The 22,737-nt window shown below is 45.5% G+C and overlaps 1 protein-coding gene across 3 annotated transcripts in view; it reads right to left on the reverse strand.

Annotated features, from left to right (window-relative positions):
• Positions 1 to 324: 324 nt before the first annotated feature.
• LOC114817769 (killer cell lectin-like receptor subfamily F member 1) overlaps positions 325 to 22,737 on the reverse strand; it is a 49,684-nt gene continuing 27,271 nt past the window's right edge. For 2 of the 3 annotated variants that reach the window (XM_029081864.2, XM_039914571.1), the window contains exons 5-7: positions 22,549 to 22,700; positions 20,365 to 20,477; positions 325 to 1,658 (exon numbers count right to left, since the gene is read on the reverse strand). In XM_029081864.2, the coding sequence (XP_028937697.1) occupies positions 1,460 to 1,658; positions 20,365 to 20,477; positions 22,549 to 22,700 (464 nt within the window). In that variant the 3' untranslated portion in view covers positions 325 to 1,459. Of the gene's footprint in view, positions 1,659 to 14,103; positions 15,141 to 20,364; positions 20,478 to 22,548; positions 22,701 to 22,737 lie in introns of those variants that run through there. The other variant, XM_039914572.1, reaches the window with a different exon arrangement.

Genomic DNA, 22,737 nt, shown 5'->3' on the forward strand with positions numbered 1-22,737 from the left:
CCAAGAAAACTCTATGGATACATTACCAGAACAATTGCAGATGGAGGTGAAGCGTTCCGGGAGAGATGTATCCATGGAGCGTCTATGGGTCAGAAATGACTCAAAGCATAAGACTAAACAATGTGTCAAGCATTGTCCTAAACACTGGGGAAGAATCAAGTCAATCAAATGTGACGTATGGAGCTCGTAGTTCAAGTAGGAAGGGGAACAGGTGTTCAATTACAATTTTACAGATGTGACAACTGAGACATTGAGAAGTTCAGTGACTTGCCCAAGATCACACAGCAGGAAATTGTTGGAGACAAGATTAGAACAAAGGTCCTCTGACACCCAGTCCTGTGCTCTTCCAATTAGGTCATACTGCTTCTCAACAACAATGTGGCCAAAAGATTAGGTCAATAGTGACCTATAGGTTCCCATGACAATAGTGACCAAAATCAATGTTCAATCAATCAATTATATTTATTGAGTGCTTACTATGTTCAGAGCACTATACTAGCACTTGGGAGAGTATAACAGAACAGAACAGAACAGGTTTAGAGTCTACAGTCAATCAATATTACAGTTAGAAAGAATGCTGACAGAAGGATTCAAAAGGAGAATCACAGAATTGGATTTAAAGACACTGAGATTTAAAATTACAAATGCCAAGCTTAATTGCCTGATTAGAAAAGGCACCGATCAAGTTTGGGGAGCAACATATCTATTCTAAGTCTAAGGTCTGTGCTGAAGGAAGAGAGCACAAAGGCCTTATGCTGGAATGACCCCAAATTAGATTATCACTTCCTTTACCATGGGCACTGTTTGAGCAGAAAAAAATGCCTCACCACAAAGAAAACGCCTTCTAACAGAGTCCCACCCAGACAACAACAAGCAGCAACAGGGCAGGAGAGCAGCCTGCAGCGGCTAAGAACAGCATAGAAAATTAGATTTCCCCAGAATAATCCCTTTTTTGTCATATTTGCTAAGTGCTTATTATGTGTCAAGTACTGTACTAGAGCACTAAGGAAGATACAACATAAGCAGATCTGATGCAGATCCTGTCCCAGATGGGGTTCCTGTCTATTGGGAAGGGAGAGGAAGTATTAAATTCCCATCATAGACTTGAGAAAATTGAGGCTGAGAGAAGTTAAGTGACTTGCCCTAAATCAGAGAGCTGGCAAATGTGGCGCAGGATCCCTGCAGATTATCCTATTTAGCTGTCATGGTAAATAAGGAGAGGAACTGGGGCAGGCCAACATGGTAGCAGGCCAACATGGTAGTGGTCACAGCAATGGGTATCATCATCATCATTATCCTCATCAATAGTGTTTATTGAGCACCAACTGCATTCAGAGCATGAAACTAAGAGCCTGGGAATAGAAAATAGAAGTAAAAGACAAGAGTTTGACACAGTTGCTCATTTCAAGGAGCTTCGTGAGTTTTACACTGGGATCTGGTGCAGAAGCTGAGGGTTCTGTTAGTCACTATTCCTCATGGGAAACCTTCTATACCTAGCTGTTGAAGCTGGATGAGTCATCCCCCAAGATGTTACCACTCCAGAAGTTTTCTGGTTCTGTGCCAGTTTGACCCCAGAATCTTTCCATCTTTCATTGAGGGAGATTGTTGGGGAAAGTCCTGGTGTTATTTCAGGCCTAAAGTGAATATCCGGATGGAGCCTAAACCAGAAACCAAAGAAAAACCACTCAGTGTCTGTAGTATCAGTTTCCTCCTGCTAAACAACCACTTAATTATGATGCCATGATGGGGCACAAATTACAAATTGGAGTATTGAATTTAAAATACTCAATATAGGTGATTTTCATTTTTCTAACATATGCTATTTTAAAATGGAAAATGAAAATACAGACCTCCTCATTTTTTGATGCCAACCCTGTCCTCCCCTTAACTTTCCCATTATCATAGACAGCATCACCACCCATCTTGTCACATGTACCTGCAATGTTGACATTATCCTCAATGCAACTCTCTTGTTCAACCACATATTCAGTCTGTCACCAAATCCTGTTTGGTTCTACCTTCACAACATCTCTAAGAATCCATCTTATCCTCTCCCTCCAAATTCCTCTTTTATTCCATTGTGACTATTGCATCAGCCTCCTCGCTGACCCCCCCACCCCCCCCGAACCGTCCCTCCCCCACGCCTCCTTCTCTTCCCTCTCCAATCCATACTTCACCCTGCTGCAGGATCACTTTTCTAAAAAAAAATTCATTCCTCATCTCCCCACTCCTTGAAGACCTCCAATACCTATCCATCCACCTCCAGAAACTCCTTACCTTGGGCTTTAAGGTACTGAATCAGCCCTTCCCAACTTCATTCAATCATATTTATTGAACACTTACTGTGTTCAGAGCACTGTACTAAGTGCTTGGGAAGTACAGTTCAGCAACTAATAGAGATAACCCTTGCGCACAAGGAGCTCACAGCCTAGAAGCGGGGAGACTCCGCCGTCACATGGACTTGGGATCTCCGCTCCCCTTGGAGCTGCGCCTTGGACCGCCTGTCCCTTATTCCCAGCTAGCTCTTTGGCTGCCGATCGCCGACTCATCTGCGCCAAGACCGCCTCTCCTTTGGAGCCGAGCCTTGGACCGCTGGTCCCAATTCACAGCTGAACCTTTCTCCTCCAGTCATCGCCGCCACGTCGACTCGGGACCTCTGCTTCCTTGGAGCCATGCTATCAGTCCTCAGTGACCTGCTCCCGGGCTTACAATCAGCTCTCCAACCTGGACTTCTGCACCCCCGCTCAGGGACTCCGACACTGAGGATCCCCTCCCACGCCCTCGCCCCCCACGCCACCGCAGATCCCACAGTCACCAGACCCACGAATAGCTCCCAGATTTCCCTACAACTTTCCCTGACCCTCGTAGCCCGTCCTGGTAGCAAACCCGAGCTGAGGGACTCTATTCTCCCCAGCACCCGCTCCCCCTACCAGGGTCGTGGGATACTGTGCTCCCCTGCTCCTCCCACCCCCGGGCCTTGGGACATTGAGCTCCCCTGCCGCCCCACCCCCCGGGCCGTTGGGCATTACCTCCCCAACCGCCCTCCCCCAACTCTGCGAGGAAGCGGCCATCCTTTGGGAAGCCCTCCCTCCCTCCTCCCCTCTGAGGTGATTGATTTCCCCCCGCCTTCCCCTCCCCCATCCCCAGGCAACAGTGTCTTTGTTCTCACTGTGTTACCTTACCTTAGCAGCCACCTGTGCCCGCAACCCACATCAGACATCCTCAGGGCTTCCGCCACTGCCTCAGAGACATTTGGACCATGAGCCCCAGGATTCTCCTTGCCGCTAGCCTTTTGACTTTGATTTTGATCAGGTCAACCCTTAATCAAGTCAACACCCGACCCTGGTCATCACCCGCTTACTAATAATATTTTATTGTATCATGTTACTCTATGACCGCTTTCACATGTTATTGTTAATTGTTGTCAGTGCTGCCACCTACCTCTCTTGCTTCACCATGTCCTTCCACCCCCCCTCCTCCCATCTGCCCCTCCCAATCCTCTCCTTCCTCTTCCCCTCTCTCGCTCTTTCCCGATCTCTCCTCTGCCTCCTCCCCTCCTCCCCTCCCCTGCCCTAGAACCCCACTTTACCAGTGCCACCCCTCTTCTCCCCCACCATGCTCCTCTCCACCAAACCCTCTCCTCCCACCCTCCCCCCTTCCCTCTTCCCCAACCACGCCCCATCCTAGTCCTCCTGTCCCACCGCCACCCCTCCTCCCCCGCTCCCTGTCCAGGGCCCCGCCATCCCATTCCCATCCAAACCCTCTCCTCCCCGCGCTCCAATGGCTTCTTCCCCTCTGCCTGCAAACATGCCCATGTCTCCCCCATCCTAAAAAAACCCTCTCTCGACCCCACTTCCCCTTCCAGTTATCGCTCTCCCTACTACCCTTCCTTTCCAAGATCCTAGAATGAGTCATCTACACTCGCTGCTTAGAATTCCTTAACTCCAATTCCCTCCTGGACCCCCTCCAATCTGGCTTCCGTCCCCTCCACTCTAACGAGACTGCTCTCTCAAAGGTCACCCATGACCTCCTTCTTGCCAAATCCAATGGCTCCTACTCTATCCTAATCCTCCTTGACCTCTCAGCTGCCTTTGACACTGTTGACCATCCCCTTCTCCTCCACACCTTATCTCACCTTGGCTTCACGGACTCTGTCCTCTCCTGGTTCTCCTCTTATCTTTCTGACTGCTCAGTCTCAGTCTCCTTTGCAGGCTTCTCCTCCCCTTCCCATCCTCTAACTGTAGGAGTTCCTCAAGGGTCAGTTCTTGGCCCTCTTCTTTTCTCCATCTACACTCACTCCCTTGGTGAACTCATTCACTCTCACAGCTTCAACGATCATCTCTATGCAGATGACACACAAATCTCTCGGTCTCCTTGGCAGGCACCTCCTCCCCCTCCCATCCTTTAACTGTTGGAGTTCCTCAAGGGTCAGTTCTTGGCCCTCTTCTGTTCTCCATTTACATTCACTCTCACGGCTTCAACGATCATCTCTATGCAGATGACACACAGATCTACATCTCTGGCCCTGTCCTCTCCCCCTCCCTTCAGGCTCGTTATCTCTTCCTGCCTCCAAGACGTCTCTTTCTGGATGTCTGCCCACCATCTAAAACTCAACATGAACAAAACTGACCTCCTCATCTTCCCTCCCAAGCCCGGTCCTCTCCCTGACTTCCCTATCACTGCCCCATCCTCTCCCCCTCCCTTCAGCCTCGTATCTACTCCTGCCTCCAGGACGTCTCTACCTGGATGTCTGCCCGCCACCTAAAACTCAACATGTCCAAAACTGAGCTCCTTATCTTCCCTCCCAAGCCCTGTCCTCTTTCTGACTTCCCTATCACTGTGAATGGTACGACCATCCTTCCCGTCTCTCAAGCCTGCAACCTCAGTGTCATCCTTGACTCAGCTCTCTCATTCACCCCACACATCCAATCTGTCACCAAAACCTGCCGGTCTCATCTTTATAATATCACCAAGATCAGCCCTTTCCTCTCCAACCAAATGGTTATCTTACTGTTACAGGCTCTCATAATATCCCGGCTGGATTATTGTGTAAACCTTCTCTCTGATCTCCCTTCCTCTTGTCTCTCCCCACTCCAGTTTATTCTTCATTCCACTGCCCGGATCATCTTCCTGCAGAAACGCTCTGGGCATTTCACTCCCCTTCTTAAAAACTTCCAGGGGTTGTCTATCAACCTTCACACAAAACAAAAACTTCTCACTCTAGGCTTCAGGGCTCTCCATCACCTTGCCCCCTCCTACCTCTCTGCCCTTCTCTCTTTCTACTGCCCACCCCATACGCTCCGCTCCTCTGCCGCCCACCTCCTCACTGTCCCCCGTTCTTGCCTATCTCGCTGTCGATCCCTGGCCCACGTCCTCCTGCTGTCCTGGAATGTCCTCCCTCCTCACCTCCACCAAACTAACTCTCTTCCCCTCTTCAAAACCCTACTGAGAGCTCACCTCCTCCAAGAGGCCTTCCCAGACTGAACTTTCCCTTTTCCCTCTGCTCCCTCTGCTTCTTCTCTGCCCCCGCCTTCACCTCCCCTCAGCTAAACCCCCTTTCCCCCCCTTTCCCTCTGCTCCTCCCCCTCTCCCTTCCCCTCCCCTCAGCACTGTGCTCATCTGTTCATTTGTATATATTTTCATTACCCTATTTATTTTGTTAATGAGATGTACATCCCCTTGATTCTATTTATTGCTATTGTTTTTGTCTGACTGTCTCCCCTGATTAGACTGTAAGCCCATCAATGGGCAGGGATTGTCTCTATCTGTTGCTGAATTGTACATTCCAAGCGCTTAGTACAGTGCTCTGCACATAGTAAGCACTCAATAAATACTATTGAATGAATGAATGAGACGGACATCAAAACAAGTAAACAAGGCATCAATAGCATCAATATAAACAGAATTATAGATATATACACATTATAAATAAATAGAATTATAAATATATACCTATAAATGAAAGTGCTGTGGGGCAAGGAGAGGTGTAGAGCAAAGGGAGGAAGTCGGGGTGGAGGGGCAGAGGAAAAGAGGAGCTTAGTCTGGGAAGGCCTCCTAGAGGAGGTGAGCCTTCAACACAGCTTTAAAGAGGAGAAGTGCGCTAGTTTGGCAGATTTGAGGAGGGTGGGCATTCCAGGCCAGAGATAGGATGTGGGCCAATGGTCAACTTTGGGACAGGTGAGAACAAGACACAGTGAGAAGATTAGCACCAAAGGAGCAGAGTGTGCAGGCTGAGATGAATAAGGAGAGAAGGGAGGTGAGACAGAAAGGGGCAAAGTGATGGAGACCTTTGAAGCCAATAGTGAGGAATTTTGGTTGATACAGACGTTGATAGGCAGGCACTGGAGATTTTTGAGGAGGGTGGGTGACATGCCCAGAGCATTTCTCTAGAAAGATAATCTGGGCAGCAGAGTCAAGTATAGACTGAAATGAGGAGAGAGAGGAGGTTGGAAGATCAGAAAGGAGGCTGATGTAGTAATCCAGTCGGGATATGATGAGTGATTGTACTAATGAGGCCGCGGTTTGGTTGGAGAGGAAAGGGTGGATCTTGGCAATGTTGTGAAGGTGACACTGGCAGGTTTTGGTGATGGATTGGATTTGGGGGGTGAATGAGAGATCGGAGTCAAGGACGATAACAAGGTTGTGGGCTTGTTAGACAGGAAGGATGGTAGTGCCATCCACAGTGACAGGAAAGTCAGGGAAAGGACAGAGTTTGGAAGTAAAGATAAAGAGCTAAGTCTTGGACATGTTAAGTTTTAGGTGGCAGGAGGACATCCAGGTGGAGATGTCCTGAAGGCAGGAGGTGATGTGAGCCTGGAGGGAGGGAGACAAGTTCTCCTAAGAAATGGATCCAGAGGAAGAATAGAAGGGGACCTACAGTTGAGCTATGAGGGATCCCTACTATCGGGGTAGGAAGGAGAAGAGCTAGCAAAAGAAACAGAGAATAAGCAGCCTGAGTAGCAGGGGGAAAACCAGTAGAGGACAATGTCAGGGAAGCCAAGGTTGGGTAATGCTTCTAGAGAAGGGGTTGGTCGAAGGTGTCGAAGGCAGCTGACAGATCAAAGAGGATTAGGATGGTGTAGAGGACATTGGATTTGGCAAGGAGGAGATCATTTGTGACTTTTGAGAGGGTAATTTCTGTGGAATGAAGGGGACAGAAGCAAGATTGGAGGGGATTAAGGAGAGGATTAGAGGAGAGGAATTTGAGACTGTGGGTGTAAACTACTTGCTCAAGGAGTTTGATGAGAAATGGTGGGGTAGGAGGCGGGGCGGGGGGGGGGGGTTGTCGAGGGGGGAATGGAGCAATTCCTAGATGGATCTGTGGGATCAAGGGAGTTTTTATTTTAGGATAGGGGAGACATGGGCATGTTTAAAGCATTGGGGAAGAAGCCATTGGAGAGTGAACAGTTGGAGATGGCAGTTTCAGAGGGAAGAAGGGAAGGGCAAGTATTTTGATAAAGTGCAATGGGATGGTGTCGGATGCTCAGGTAAAGGGGGTGGAATTTGAGAAAAGGCATGAGATCTCTTGAGATACTGCTGGGAAATATGGGAGAATCAAAGAAGGGGCAGGAGGAAGGAGGGACTGAGAAGAGACAAGAGAGCTCAGAGCTGATAGTTTCAATTTTTTGAGTAAAGTAGGTGGTCAGTCAGTCAGTTTTTCATATTACTGAGTGCTTACCATGTGCGCTTATGGTTGGGAGAGTACAATATAACAATATAACAGACACATTCCCTGCCCACAGCAAGTTTACAATTTCATTAGGAGCAAGAGATGAGGAAGATGGGGGCATAGGGGGCTTGAAGAGGGTGTTAAACATCTGAAACAACTGGTGAGGGCAATGGGCAGGTAAGTCAATCAAGATGGGAAAATAATGTGGGTCAGTCAGAGAAGAGGGCAGAGTTAAAAAAAAATTAAAACAGGCAAGAATGACCTTGAAGTGGATGAAGTCAGCCTGACCTCTGAATTTCTGGCAGCAGTGCTCTATGACTCATGCACAGGAGCAAAGGAAGCAGGCTGTGGAGGTGATCCAGGGATGTGGGTTAGTGGTAGATCAATGACAGGATGGGGAGCAAGTGATTTGAATTCGCAGAGAAGGCAGTGTTGAGTGCATCAATTTGGTTGTCAAGGGAAGGCAATTTGGGTATGGAGACTAATTGGTCGTGATGGCTTGAGAAAATTGGAAACAACTCTTCCAGGAGGTCTTCCCTGATTAAACCTTCATGTCCTCTTTTTCCACTCCCTTCTGCATTGCCCTTGCACTTGAATTTACACGTGTTATTCACCCCAATCTCAGCCCCACAGCATTTATGTAAACACCTGTAATTTATTTATTTCTATCAATGTTTTTCTCCCATTCTAGACTGGGAGATGGGGGCTATCTAACTATGGGGATGGAACTTAACTACAAACTCTGTTATACTGTCCTTTCCTGCACCTTGTATATAGTGCTTTGCACACAGTAAGCATTCAATAATTATAATCGATTGACTGATTCTCAGAACTCCGTGCTTTGGCAAGTTTGGTATCCTGTCATTGAAAAGTCATCATCCACCAGCTGTCAGGCAAAGGGAAACCTGTTGCGAATCAGACTGGAGAAACCGGGAAATTGGCTAAGGGCCAATAATATTGGGTTTCTTCTACCTTAGACGGTGAGCCCTTTGAGGGCCAGGGACTGTGCTGAGTCTCACTTTTGAACACTTTCCCAGTGATTAGTATAGTGCCCTGTATATAGTAAGCACTTAATAAATGATATTACTACTACTTCTCTTTAGTAGAACAGGAATGTAACAATAACAATAATTATCATGGTATTTGTTAAGTGATTACTATGTGCCAAGGATTGTTCTAAATGCTGGAATAGATACAAGGTAATCAGATTGTCCCATGGGGCTCAAAATCTTGATCCCCATTTTACAGATGAGGTAACTGAGGCATAGAGAAGCTAAATGCCTTGCCCCAGGTCACACAGAAGACAAATGGCAGAGCAGGGACTAGAACCCACATCCTCTTACTCCCAAGCCCATGCTCTTTCCACTAAACCATGCTGCTTCTCTGTAAATAATGTATTCTGTAAATACTATATTATATCATTCTATATTCTGCTATTCTATAAATGCTATATTCTATAAATACTCTATAAGCACTCTATAAGTACAATTGAATGAATAAAACTGGTCCCAGAACCTGCTTGCTTTGCCAGTGATGTTGAATGAACTGAGGAGCAGCATTGCCTTGTGAAAAGAGCACAGCCTTGGGAGTCAGAGGACCTGGGTTCCAATCCCAGCTCCACACCTTGTCTGCTATGTGACCCCATTCAAGCCACTTAACTTCTCTGTGCCTCAGTTACCACATCAGAAAAATGAGGATTACGACTATGAGCCCCATATGGTACATGGACTGTGTCCAATCTCATTAGTCAGTCTTGACCCAAGTGCTTAGTATAGTGCCTTGCGCATAGTCAGAGCTTAACAAATACCATTAAAAAAAACCCGGTTCCCTTCCAGTTGACTATGATCAGATCTAGCATCAGTTCTAGCACATAAAAATTTTAGACTTGAACCATACAAGACCAACTTGAAGTGATGCTTGTAATTATTAATAATAATGATGATTTTGTGATATTCGTTAAGTGCTGACTATGTTCCAAGCACTAAACTAAGTGCTGGGGTAGATACAAGATAATCAGGTTCTACATGGGGCTCATAATGTTAGTAGGAGGGAGAACAGGTACTAAATCCCCATTTTGCATATGAGGGAACTGAAACATAGATAAATTAAGTGACTTGCCCTAGGTCACACGGCAGTTGAGTGGTGGGAGCCAAGACTAGAACCCAAGCCCTCTGACTCCCTGGCCATGTTTGGTCATGCTGCTTCTCAACTTCATGTACAATCAACTTCAGAAACAATGTTCTTATGAGAATTCATATTCTCAAGTCCTGGTCAGGGGAAACCTATGTTCTTTGGAGAAAGGGAAAGAGCACAGGATTGGGACCCAGGCAAGAGTCCAGGAGTCAAGTTCTGACTACACCACTTGTGACTGTGTAGCCTTGGGCAAGTAGGAGTCAGGTTTAGTTTAGTAAATTTTTTGCCAGTTGGATAGGCAGTGAAGAGAGGAAGGGGTTTGCTTACCAAGTTGTTTCTTCCAAGATAGACTTATTAGCATCTATTATTTAATTCATTCATTCAATCATATTTATTGAGCACATACTGTTCATTCATTCATTCATTCAGTTGTATTTATTGAGCGCTTACTGTATATAAAGCACTGTACTAAGCACTTGGGACAGTACAATATAACAATAAATAGACACATTCCCTGCTTACAACGAACTCACAGACTAGAGGGAGAGACAGACATTAACATACATAAATAAATAAATAAATTACAGATATATACAGATTTATACAGATGTGCTGTGGGAATGGGCGGGAGGATAAATGAAGGGAGCACATAAGGGTAATGCAGAAGGGAGTGGGAGAAGAGCAGAGGAGGGCTTACTCAGGGAAGGCTTCTTGGAGGAGATGGGCCTTCATTATGGCTTTGAAGAGGGGGACAGCAATTATCTGTCTGATAAGAGAAGGAAGGAAGAGACAGGAGCCAGGGAGGTCAGCAAGGAGGCAGATACAATAACCAAGGTGGGATAGGATAGGGTTAGAGAAGCAGCATGGCTTAGTGAAAAGAGCATGGGCTTGGGAGTCAGAGGTCGTGGGTTCTAGTCCCGGCTCCGCCACTTGTCTGCAGTGGGACCTTGGGCAAGTCACTTAACTTTTTTGTGCCGCAGTTACCTCATCTGTAAATATGGGGATTTAAAAAAATGTGAGCCCCACGTGGGACAATCTGATTACCCTGTATCTACCCCAGCACTTAGAACAGTGCTCTGCACATAGTAAGTGCTTAACAAATACCATAATTATTATTATTATTATTATTGTAGGATAAATGGATGCATTACTGTGGTTGCAGTTTGGATGGAGAGGAAGGGATGGATTTTGGTGATTTTGGGAAGATAGAACCAACAAGAATTAGTGATGGCTCGAATATGTGGGGTTGAACGAGAGAGGGGAGTCAAAGATAATGCCGAGGTTACGGGCTTGTGAGGCAGGAAAGATGGTGGTGCCATCAACAGTGAAGGGAAAGTGGGACTGAGGGCAAGGTTTGGGTGGGAAGATAAGAAGTTCAGTTTTATCCATATTAAGTTTGAGATGATGGGAAGACATACAAATGGCGATGTCTTGAAGGCAGAAGGAAATGTGAGTCTGCAGAGAAGGAGAGAGATTAGGGTTGGAGATATAGATTTGGGTGTCATCAGCATAGAGGTGTTAATTGAAGTTGTGTGAGTGAATGAGTTTTCCAAAGGAGTGGGTGTAGATGGAGAAAAGAAGGGGGCCCAGAACTGATTCTTGAGTGATCCCCACAGTTAGGGGGTGGAAGGCTGAGGAGGATCCTGCAAAAGATTCTCATTCACTGAGAATGAATGGCCGGAGAAATAGTAGGAGAGCCAGGAGAGGACAGTGTCAGTGATAGTGGGTAATAGGAGAAGAGAGTGGTCGACAGTATCAAAGGCAGGAGGATTAGGATGGAGTAGAGACCATTGGATTTGGCAAGAAAGAGATCACTGGTAAACTCAGAATGCCCCATTCCATTAACAGAAAAGCCAATCACCACAATATGGCAATCATTTACTTTTGACCATTCCCGGATTAACAGGGAAGAGTCAATCAGAGAGAAGAGTCAAGGAAGAGACGAAACCAAGCAGACAGGAAGGGAAGCCACTGTGAGAGAGTTCAGAAAACAAACTATTTTTAGTGGGCAGGAAATATGTCTACCAACTTGTATTGTACTCTCTCCCTAGAATTTAGTACAGTGTTCTGCACAAAGTAGATGATCAATAAATACCATTGATAGATTGATCAATTGGTAGTATTTATTGAGTGGTGACTGAGTTCAGAGTGCTGTACTAAGCATTTAAGAGAGAACAAACATTCTCCCAAGCAGCGAAAGTACTAGTGAAGCAATGTAGCCTAGTGGAAAGAGCACAGACCTGCGAGTCAGAGGACCTGGGTTCTAATCCCTATTCCATCACTTATATGCTGTGTGACTTTGGGTAAATCACTAACTTCTCTGTGACTCAGCTCCCTCTTCTACAAAACAGGGATTCAATACTGGTTCTTCCTCCTGCTTAGTCTGTGAGTCCCATGTGGGAACTGATCACCTGGCAACTAATCCAGGCCTTAGTTTACTGCTTCGTAAGTGCTTAACAAATATTATCATTATTATTGCAATCATTATACAATCGGTAGACAGAATCCTTGCTCTCAAGAAGCTTACAATCTAACATGGGAGAAAAGAGATTGAAATAATCAATTAATCACATTTATTGAGTGCTTATTATATACTAAGCACTTGGGAGAGTACAAGACATCAGAATTAGGAGACACATTCTCTGCTCGTTATGAGTTTGCAGTGTAGAAGGGGAGGCAGACTTTAATATGAATAAGTAATTTATAATATATAATTTCAAGATATGTACATAAATTGTGGAGAGAATCTAGGAGGAAACTTTGGATAGAAGAGAAATGGTAGGAGGGAGATGGAGCAATAATTAGAAGGAATCCATGGGGTCAAGGGTTACATAAGCATGTTTGAAAGCAGTGAGGAAAAGTTGTTAGAAAATGAATAGTTAAAAATGATAGTCAAGAAGGGAAGTGAGGGAGTGAGTGTTTTAAAAAATTGTGAAAGGATTGTGTCATAATAATAATAATAATAATGATGATGTTGGTATTTGTTAAGCACTTACTATGTGCCGAGCACTGTTCTAAGCACTAAGGTAGATACAGGGTAATCAGGCTGTCCCAAATGAGGTTCACAGTCTTAATCCCCATTTTACAGATGAGGTAACTGAGGCACAGAGAAGTTAAGTAACTTGCCCAAAGTACCCAGGTGACTAGACTGTATGCCCGTCAATGTCTCTCTCTGTTACCGATTTGTACATTCCAAGTGCTTAGTACAGTGCTCTGCACATAGTAAGTGCTCAATAAATACTATTGAATGAATGAATGAAGTGGCAGAGCCAGGATTAGAATCCATGACTTCTGACTCCTAAGTCCATGTTCTTTCCACTGAGCCACGCTGCTTCAGAAGCACAAGTGGAGAGGGCAGATTAAGAGGGGAGGTGAGAGAAGTCATTTGGAGTTACTGCAGGGAACATAATTGAAGGGGGGCGATGAAGGGAAGATTTTAGGGCGATCACACCTGATGGTCTCAATTTTGTTGATGAAGTAGGTAGCCAGATTTTTAGGAGAAAGAAATGGGGTCGGGGGAACAGGAGGTGTGAGAAGGGAGTTGAATGTCTGGAACTGGTGGGGACAGTGGGTATAGGAGTGAATTAGAAAGGAGAAGTATTGTCATTTAGCAGCAGAGAGGGCCAGATTGAAGCAGATAAGAATGAATTTAAGGTCGATGAGGTCAAAGAGATCTCTATATTTCCTCCAACAGCACTCGGCAGCCTGGGTACAGAAGTAGAGGAAGCATACTGTGGAGGGGATCCAGGGCTGAGGGTCAGTGGTACAAGACTGGTGGAGGGAAGGGGAGCAAGGGAGTTCAGTTTGGTGTAGAGGGTGGTGGTAAGTGTGTGGATTTGTGTCAGGAGAAGGTAGGTAGTTTGGGTACGGAAACCAAATTGGGTGGGATGGCTGTAGAATAACTGAGTGTGTAAAAAAAAAAAATGGAGGTTTCTGAGGTGGTGGGGGGAAGGACAAATGTGTGGGAATTGGATGCATGGAAAAGGGAGCAGTTGAGGAGGTTATGTTCAGACATGGGAAGCAGCATGGCTTAGTGGAAAGAGCACAGGATGGGAGTCAGAGGTCATGTGTTCTAATGTCAGCTCTGCCACTTGTCAGCTGTGGACTTTGGGCAAGTCACTTAGCTTCTCTGTGCCTCAGTTATCTCATATTTAAAATGGGGATTAAGACTGTGAGCCCCACGTGGGACAACCTGCTTACCTTGTATCTACCCCAGCACTTAGAACAGTGCTTGGCACATAGTAAGCACTTAACAAATACCATAATTATTATTATAGAAGAATTTCAGAATTGGTGAGGGTAGAGATTGATCAGTTAATGGAGATTCACCCTCTCTGTCCCTGTCCCCTCCCAGAATTCAACTGCCACCATCCACTGGCTTTTTAACCCAGGGACCTTCTCAGGGGTCCCCTCATTTCCCCCTCAACAGGATCCCCCAACCCTGACAACCTCAACAATATGGCTCCATTTGCTCCACCAACATTTCTCCCAGTGTCCCCCAAATCCCAATCCCTTCAATCCAAATACCAGCCTCTAGTGCACCTAATCCCCTTTCCCCCAGGTTCATGAGACATCATAGTAAGTTGCATTTAAAAATAAGATTTACTTGTTTTCCACTTCACAGTCACCACCACATAGATCTATTATCTGTGCTGTCTTGTACCTCATTCTATTCACTGCCCTAAATTCTGAACATATGCCAAACATATCAGTTGAGGACAATCAGTCAATAATATTTATAGCACATCTATCAATCAGTGATATTTATTGAGTGTCTAGTGCTCTGCACACAGTAAGAGCTCAATAAATATGATTGAATGAATTGTGTTTGGGAGAGTACAGTGGAGTTAATAGACATGCTTCCTGTCATCTAGGAGTTTACAGTTTACTGTGGGCAAAGCACTGTACTAAGATCTTGGAAGCATACAATAGAGTAAGTAGACAGGTTCCCTGCCCTCAGGGAGCTTACAAATCTAGAAAAACTGTTGTGCACAGAAAAATTAACTAAGTGGGTGGGAGGGCAACATAAGCTTAGAAGAAAGAACTTCTTCCCTTAAGATTTTAGATCTAGTGGGGAAGACAAATACAAAATAATTTACAGAGAAGAGGAAGAAGAGAATGGAAAGGTAGGATGAAGGCCTCCACCCTCCCCAGCACTGAGAGATAAACCTCTCCAGAAGTTGCTGCCAACATTCCTGCAGATTCTCAGGGCTCCAACACAGTCGCATTTCTCTTACAGATCCAGTGCAGAAGATGTTGACATCCATAAGAATAAATTGCATCCTTTCCCTTGAAAGAGGCACACTGCTTTCCATCAGTGTATTTTTCCATTCTTATCCTGAAAAGGGGAGGGACAAGTGATTTAAATCTCATTTGACTGTGATTGCGTGAACGGGGTGGGTAGGGGGGAAAGGGGACAGGGTCTGTCCGGCCTTTGCTGAGTCTAGGTGAGGGAAGAGAAAGAGAGAGAGAGAGAGAGAGAGAGGCTCTGAAAGAGCCCAGAGACCTCTCAGTCAAATCTGGAAAGGGAAATGAACTTTGACTATAGGGTTGCTGACATTATTTCAGCTAAAGTAACATAATCATTTTATACTTTCCTGGCATTTCCACCTAGTGATGGAAAAAGAAGTCTCCCACTTCTCCAGAATCTCCAGTGATTGTCCATCCACTTTCGCTCCAATTAGAAACTCCTTACCATCATTGACTTTAAGGCACTCAATAACTCAATAATCTCTCCCACTCTTACGTTACCTCGCTGCTTTCCTAGGACAACCCAGCCCACTCACGTCACACCTCTAATGCCAAACCATTCACTGTAACTCTACCTTGTCACTGATCCCTTGCCCGTTGTTCTCCCGCTGGCCTGGAATTCCCTTCTCATTCATTCATTCATTCATTCATTCATTCATTCATTCATTGTCATATTTATTGAGCACTTACTACGTGCAGAGCATTGTATTAAGGACTTGGAAAGTACAATTCAGCAATAAAGAGAGAAAATCCCTGCCCACAATGGGCTTATAGTCATGTATGGTAGACCACCACTCTCCCCACCTTCAAGGCCTTACTAAAATCACACCTCCTCCAAGAGGTCTTTCCAGGCTAAGGTTTCATTTCCCCTACTCCCTGCCCCTTCTTTGTTGTCTAAGAACTTGGAACTGTACCCTTTAATGAATCAATCAATAAATCAGTCAATCAATGGTATTTATTGAGTGTTTACTATGTGCAGAGCACTGTACTAAGCGCTTGGGAGAGTACAATTGGTAGATACATTCCCTGCCCACAGCGAGCATGTAGTCTAGAGGGGGAGACCTTTAAACACTTGATATTCAACCCACCTTCAGCCCCACGGTATTTAAATACATACCAGTAACATATTAGTGTCTATCTCCCCCTCTAGACTGTAATCACCTTGTGGGCAGGGGTCATGTCTACCAACACTATTGTTTTGTACTTTCTCAAGCACTTAGTACAGCGCTCTGCACACAGCAAGAGATCAATAATTGATTTATTGATTGATTTTACCTCCACCCTTAATTCCCCAAGGCTCTAGAAGTTGTTTCCCAACTTCACTGTAGCTCCCTTACGTTCCCACTCCTCCCTGTGCCCCCAAATATGCTTCTTCCACTGCTCATTTCTTCTCCCAACTTTTTTTTTATTCATGTTTCACAGCTGTAGTTGACTCCCCCATCTGCAGACTGAGAGGAGTGCGAGGCTTGGGATGGAATCGCTCCCTTGCCTTGTCCCTCTCCCATCCACCTCAGGAAGCTCTATCCATTAGGCAACCCACTGATTGGCTACAGTGAAGTATACTCTGAAGGAGAATTGTTAGAATCGGGGATAGGCAATCAATCCTGGGCTACCAGAGTGGTTCAGGGGTAACACGTTAATTCATTAAGAAAGTAAATATTGGTATCCTTTCATAACCAGTGGTGTTCGCATGTTCTGTGCTTGGGGAACTCATAAGAATTTTGGAGAAAGCACTATACCAAGAGTCCAGGAATAGGAAGTGATAAGATCTTCACAGAAGGGAGGATGGGTATGTATACATCTATGCCCCAATGATCAAGCCCTTGGAAGAGTTAGGACTGTCTTGCTGGACCCTGGATGCTTTCCTTGCTGTTTGGAAGTGGGAAGCCTCTGCGATCAATTGAGTGGGGTCAGCAGACTAAGGGACAAGCTCAGTTTACACTAATGGGGACCCTAAAAATGCTCCTACATTTACTCTTAACAGGAGGTCTTTAGGACCCCGGATACACTCCAGACATCCAAGCCTAAAAGAGGCTGAAGTAGATGACTTCAGCCAGGTGGATCTTCTACAGTCACATACAAACTTCCATAGGTAACTCTCTTTCCAGCTTTTCCGTCACCATTCATGCCCTGCTGTTCTCTGTCACTTTTCATTCTTTTACCTCCGATCCTCTCTCCAGGCAGTCAGTCCTGACAGGAAGAAAGAGTACTTCCACTCTCTCACACATTTGTTCCCAGATCTTAGCTCCACCCTTTAGCTTCATCCCATTTGTAAGGTTAATTAAGATTAAACCCTCAGGTGATGTGGATTTAAGAACGTAAGAAATCATATTCTTGGGTCAGACCAATGCTCTATCCAGCCCAGGATTCTACCCCCCAACAATGACAACTGAATATTTGGAGAAAATGGGAGATTGTTTCCCTCCTGGATATTCATCCTCATGGTTAGGGAGACCTCCTAACATCCTAACTCCCTACTGAGAGCTCACCTCCTCCAAGAGGCCTTCCCAGACTGAGCTTCCCCTTTCCCTCTGCTCCCTCTGCAGCTGCCTCTCTGCCCCACCCTTCACCTCCCCTCAGCTAAGCTCCCTTTCCCCCCCTTTCTCTCTGCTCTTCCCCCCTCCCTTCCCCTCCCCTCAGCACTGTGCTCATCTGCTCATTTGTATATATTTTTATTACCCTATTTATTTTGTTAATGAGATGTACATCCCCTTGATTCTATTTATTGCTATTGTTTTTGTCTGTCCGTCTCCCCAGATTAGACTGTAAGCCTGTCAATGGGCAGGGATTGTCTCTATCTGTTGCCAAATTGTACATTCCAGGTGCTTAGTACAGTGCTCTGCACATAGTAAGCGCTCAATAAATACTATTGAATAAATAAATTAACATCCTTAAATTTTCCTCTTCGAGCTCAGTGGTTCAAATTTCTCTTAAATTTGTTTGTATTCTTGGCCTGCATGACTTCCTGTGAATTGAGCCACAATGACAAAAAGCACCGTTAAAAAGAGGAGGAAAAGGAGAAACTGGAGGGGGTGAGGAAGAATAAATGTGCCTAAGAGACACAGGTGGGCAGCATCTTTTTTTTTCTTTTTTTTGTTATTTGTTGAGCACTTGTGCTCTGGGCATGTCACTCCCCTCCTCAAAAACCTCCAGAGGCTGCCTATCAACCTATCAACCTTCGCATGAAGCAAAAACTTCACTCTTGGCTTCAGAGCTCTCCATCACCTTGCACCCTCCTACCTCGCCTCCCTTCTCTCCTTCTACAACCCATCCCGTACACTCTGCTCCTCTGCCGCTAACTTCCTCGCTGTGCCTCCTTCTCACCTGTCCTGCCATCGACCCCAGCCCACATCCTACCACTGACCTGGAATGCCCTCCCTCCTCACATCCACCAAACTAACTCCTCTTCAAAGCCCTACTGAGAGCTCACCTCCTCCAGGAGGCCTTCCCAGCCTGAGCCCTCCCTTTCCCTTTGCCCCTCCCCCCATTCCCTCCCTCTGCTCTATCCCCTCCCCCTCCCACCGCACTTGGGTATATTTATATATATTATTTATTACTCTATTAATGATGTGCATATATCTGTGATTCTATTTATCTATTTTGATAGTATTGATGCCTGTATACTTGTTTTGTTTTGCTGTCTGTCTCCCCCTTTCAGACTGTGAGCCCGTTGTTGGGCAGGGATTTTCTCTATCTATTGCCAAATTGTACATTTCAAGCGCTTAGTACAGAGCTCTGCACACAGGAAGCGCTCAATACATACAACTGAATGAATGAATGAATATTTGCCAGGCACTGTACTAAATGTTGGGGTAGATCCAAGATATTTGTAGTATTTGTTAAGAACCAACCATGTGCCAAGTGCTGTAACTGGTGCTGGGGTAGATAGAAGACTATGGTGGGGCTCACAGTCTAAATAGGAAGGAGAACACGTATACTGGATCCTCATTTTGCTGTGAGGGAACTGAGGCACAGAGAGAATAACTAACTTGCCCAAGGTCACGTAGCAGACAAGTTTCAGAGCCGGGATAAGAACCCAGGTTCTCTGACTCCCAGGTCCAACATGTCCAAAACTGAACTTCTCGTCTTCCTTCTTCCTTCCTAAACTCTCCCCTCCCAACAACTTTCCCATCACTGTAGTCACTATTCTTCCTGCCTCATAAACCTGCAACCTTGCCTTATTATAGACTCATCTCTCTCCTTCACCACATTTAGACAGTGAGTCTGTTGTTGGGCAGGGGTTGTCTCTATCTGTTTCTGAATTGTACATTCCAAGCACTTAGTACAATGCTCTGCACATAGTAAGTGCTCAGTAAATACGATTGACTGAATCCAGTGAATTCAGTCAATCTCTAAGTAACACCCTTCCTCCTCAAATCCACCAAACTTCCCTGCTTCAAAGCCCTACCGAAGGGTCACCTCATCCAAGAAGCCTTCCCAGACTAAGCCCTCCTTTTCCTCAGCTCCCCCTCTCCTCCGCATTGTCCCAACCTGCTCCCTTTGCGCTAGCCCCATCTCCCTGCCCCACAACACTTGTGTACATATGTACATATCTATAATTCTATTTATTTATATAGATGCTGCTTAACTTGTTTTGATGTCTGTTTCCCCCGTTCTAGACTGTAAACCTGGTGTGGGCTGGGATTGTCTCTCTTTATTGATGAATTGTACTTTCCAAGGACTTAGTTCAGTGTTCTGCACACAGTAAGTGCTCAATAAATACGATTGAATGAATGAATCAATTGTCGATTATCTAGACTGTAATTTTGTTGTGGGCAGGGAACATGTCTACCAACTCTGTTGCTTTGTGCTCTCCCAAGCTTAGTACAGCGCTCTGCACACAGGAAGCACTCAGTATATAGCCTTGATGATGATGGTGATGGATTGCCCAAGGCCACATAGCAGACATATGGTGGAGCTGGGATTAGAACCTAGATCCACTGACTCCTAGTCATGTGCTTTTCCCATTAGACCATGCTGCATCTTTCACCCAGTGTAGCAACGGGCGGGATTCTGAAGCTCTCCTTTCCCCCCTGGACCACAACCAGCCTGGCACCTGGTGGAGTGTCTGTTCCCATGCTCTTCAGTAAAGGTTGAGTTCAGGAAGCCTCTCTCTGGACCTTCCTCCTACCCTTAACAACTCCTAGAGGCAGGCTGAAGCAAGGGCAGGGTTCTGGTCTGGGGAAGTTGGAAATGGACTTGGATGTTTAAAGGGTAATGGACATTGAAGTTGTCATTATGAAAGTCTCCACCACTGTGCCTCTTATGCTACCTGGCTCAGTGCAGCATCCCAGACCTGCAGTGGGGCTCACCTGTATCCAGAAAATCCAGCATTATCCAGCCACGTCCACGTTCTCTGGGTCATGTTATACTTGTACCCGATCCAGAAGTACTCATCTCTTGGCCCCATCCTAGGGACTTCAACCTGTGGAGTAAATGGAAAGAGGCTGAGCCCTGACAGTCCCTCAACCAACCCCATCTCCTCCCTCCCCAGTTCAGGGCTCAGTGCTGACCTTTAAGGGAAAGAAACTCTCGATTAGGTGTTTTTTTAATGCCTACTGGGTGCAGAGCACTGTTTTAAGTGTTTGAGAGAAAACAGTACAATAGTGTAAGTAGTCATGATCCCTGCCCTCAAAGAGTTTATAATCTAAAAGGGAAGAAACTATCCAAATACATTTAAAATAGGAGGATGAAGAGAATTTAAGATGCATGTGTTCATGAACAAATGCAAAAATAGTAATGTATGTCTTTATGAACAAAAGTGCAATAAATACAGAAGTGTCATGAAAGTACTGAGATCATAGTTGGAAGGGTCTAAGTTTGTCAGCTCCCTGGGGGACAGGGACTGTATCTAATTCCCACTTGTATAGTCTCTCCCAGAACTTAGTACAGTGCTTTGCACATTGTTAGTGCTAAATAAACACTATTACTACTACTCTACCCTAGGAAGAGGAAAAATTAATTGGGAAAGCCTCCTCAGGTAGGTGGGATTTCAGAAATGCTAGGAAGATAGGATAAGATGCAGCCTGGTGAATCTGAAGGAGAAAGGAGTAACAGGCAGGAGAAAAAAGATGAAGAAGGGGTTGGAGGCCAGAAAGATGAGAACTTTGAATAGGCACAGGCACAATGTGTAGATTAGCTGACCGGGACCAAGAGTGCAAAATGGATTAGAAAGGATTAGAAAGGATTAGAAAGAGTAGATAGGTAGGAGTGAGAGCTCTGCTCTAGGAGGCTGTGATTCCCAACATTGTTGGGGAGAAAATAATAAATGGAGCAAAAGAAGGGAAGGGAAGTTACTGATGGGGGCAAACGAGTAAATGGAGTGTATTGGTCCAGATTATCCAATCAGAACAATTACTGGAAGCAAGAAGGGATTATCTTTACTGTTCAGTAGACTGAGAAGTGGACAAGAGCAAGATGCACTGATTACCTCAAGAAGAAGGTCAAAACCATAAACACTAAAGAATAAAATGGGGAGGCACGTATCTACTGTGTGACCTTGAGCAAGTCGCTTAACTTCTCTGTGCCTCAGTTTCCTCATCTGTAAAATGGGGATTAAGACTGTGAGCCCCAGAAATTAGAAAAGTTTCTACCCCAGAAATTAGAAAAGTGCTCAGCATGTAGTAAGCACTTTAAAATATCATTATTATTATTATCATTATTATTGAAGGGTAGAAAATAGCAATCACAAAAAGACAAGAAAATAAGGATGACCCCTTCCTTTCCCTAGATGGTTAGATAAGAATTTTCAAACACAAAGGTTATGTCAGTTGAAATGGTAATGATTTATCGTAAGGACCAGGAGAACCTCAGCCAGGAAATTCCAGATGATATTGAAAAACCTCAGAACCCTAGCCCACCAAAGAAGTGACTTCAGAGATGGGGACACTCTTATTTGGGACAGAACCAGGGAGAAGTGGGGGATGTTGGATCAGACAAAAAGGAAGTTTCGTGAATAACACCCCCACCCCAGGTCCTGGGTTTGCTCTGGACTTCTGGGCATGTGGATGCCTCCTATGCTGGGATACTGGGGCAGGGAAATTGTGGGTTTTGTGGTGGGTTTTCCTTTCAAGGACCCCAGTATGTTGTTGACTGAGACTAATGGTTGGCTAAACTCAGGAATTTCTACTAGATGCAGTAGATGGGTCCTGCCTGATGGGTTGTAAGGAGGGGCAGAGACTTATACAAAATGACTCTCTGGAAAAATGATCCAAGCAGTAGAGTAAAATGCATGGTGGAGAGGGGAGAGACTGGAAGCAGGGAACGAGGGAGGAGGCTAATTCTCTAGTTCAGTCAGGTTATGCTGAATGCCTGGACCTGAATGACACTAGGTCTGATTCTCCTTAAGCCACTTCCCTGGAGTAATGGAATTCCTCAAGGTCATTCCAGAAGAAGATAACTACAACTCAGGAGAATTGGCTGATATTGAGTTAAACATGGCAATTCACAGTAGTTTTGTTCGCCATTTGGGACCCTGACATCTCTCCAGTTCTCACAGCTTCAGCCTCATCCTCCAGAACCAGCAGCCGGGATTTTCTGTCAGCACAATCTTTGGCACTGGCCTCCCAGCTCCGCCGCTCTCCTGAGAAGAAGTAGCACCTGCTGCTGTTCAGCCACCACCCTGGGGGGCAGAGCTCACACATGGCACCTGGGGGAAGGACAAGGACAGATGGTTGGGATGGTGG

This window comes from Ornithorhynchus anatinus, chromosome 17, assembly GCF_004115215.2.
Source record: "Ornithorhynchus anatinus isolate Pmale09 chromosome 17, mOrnAna1.pri.v4, whole genome shotgun sequence".
Taxonomy (NCBI): domain Eukaryota; kingdom Metazoa; phylum Chordata; class Mammalia; order Monotremata; family Ornithorhynchidae; genus Ornithorhynchus; species Ornithorhynchus anatinus.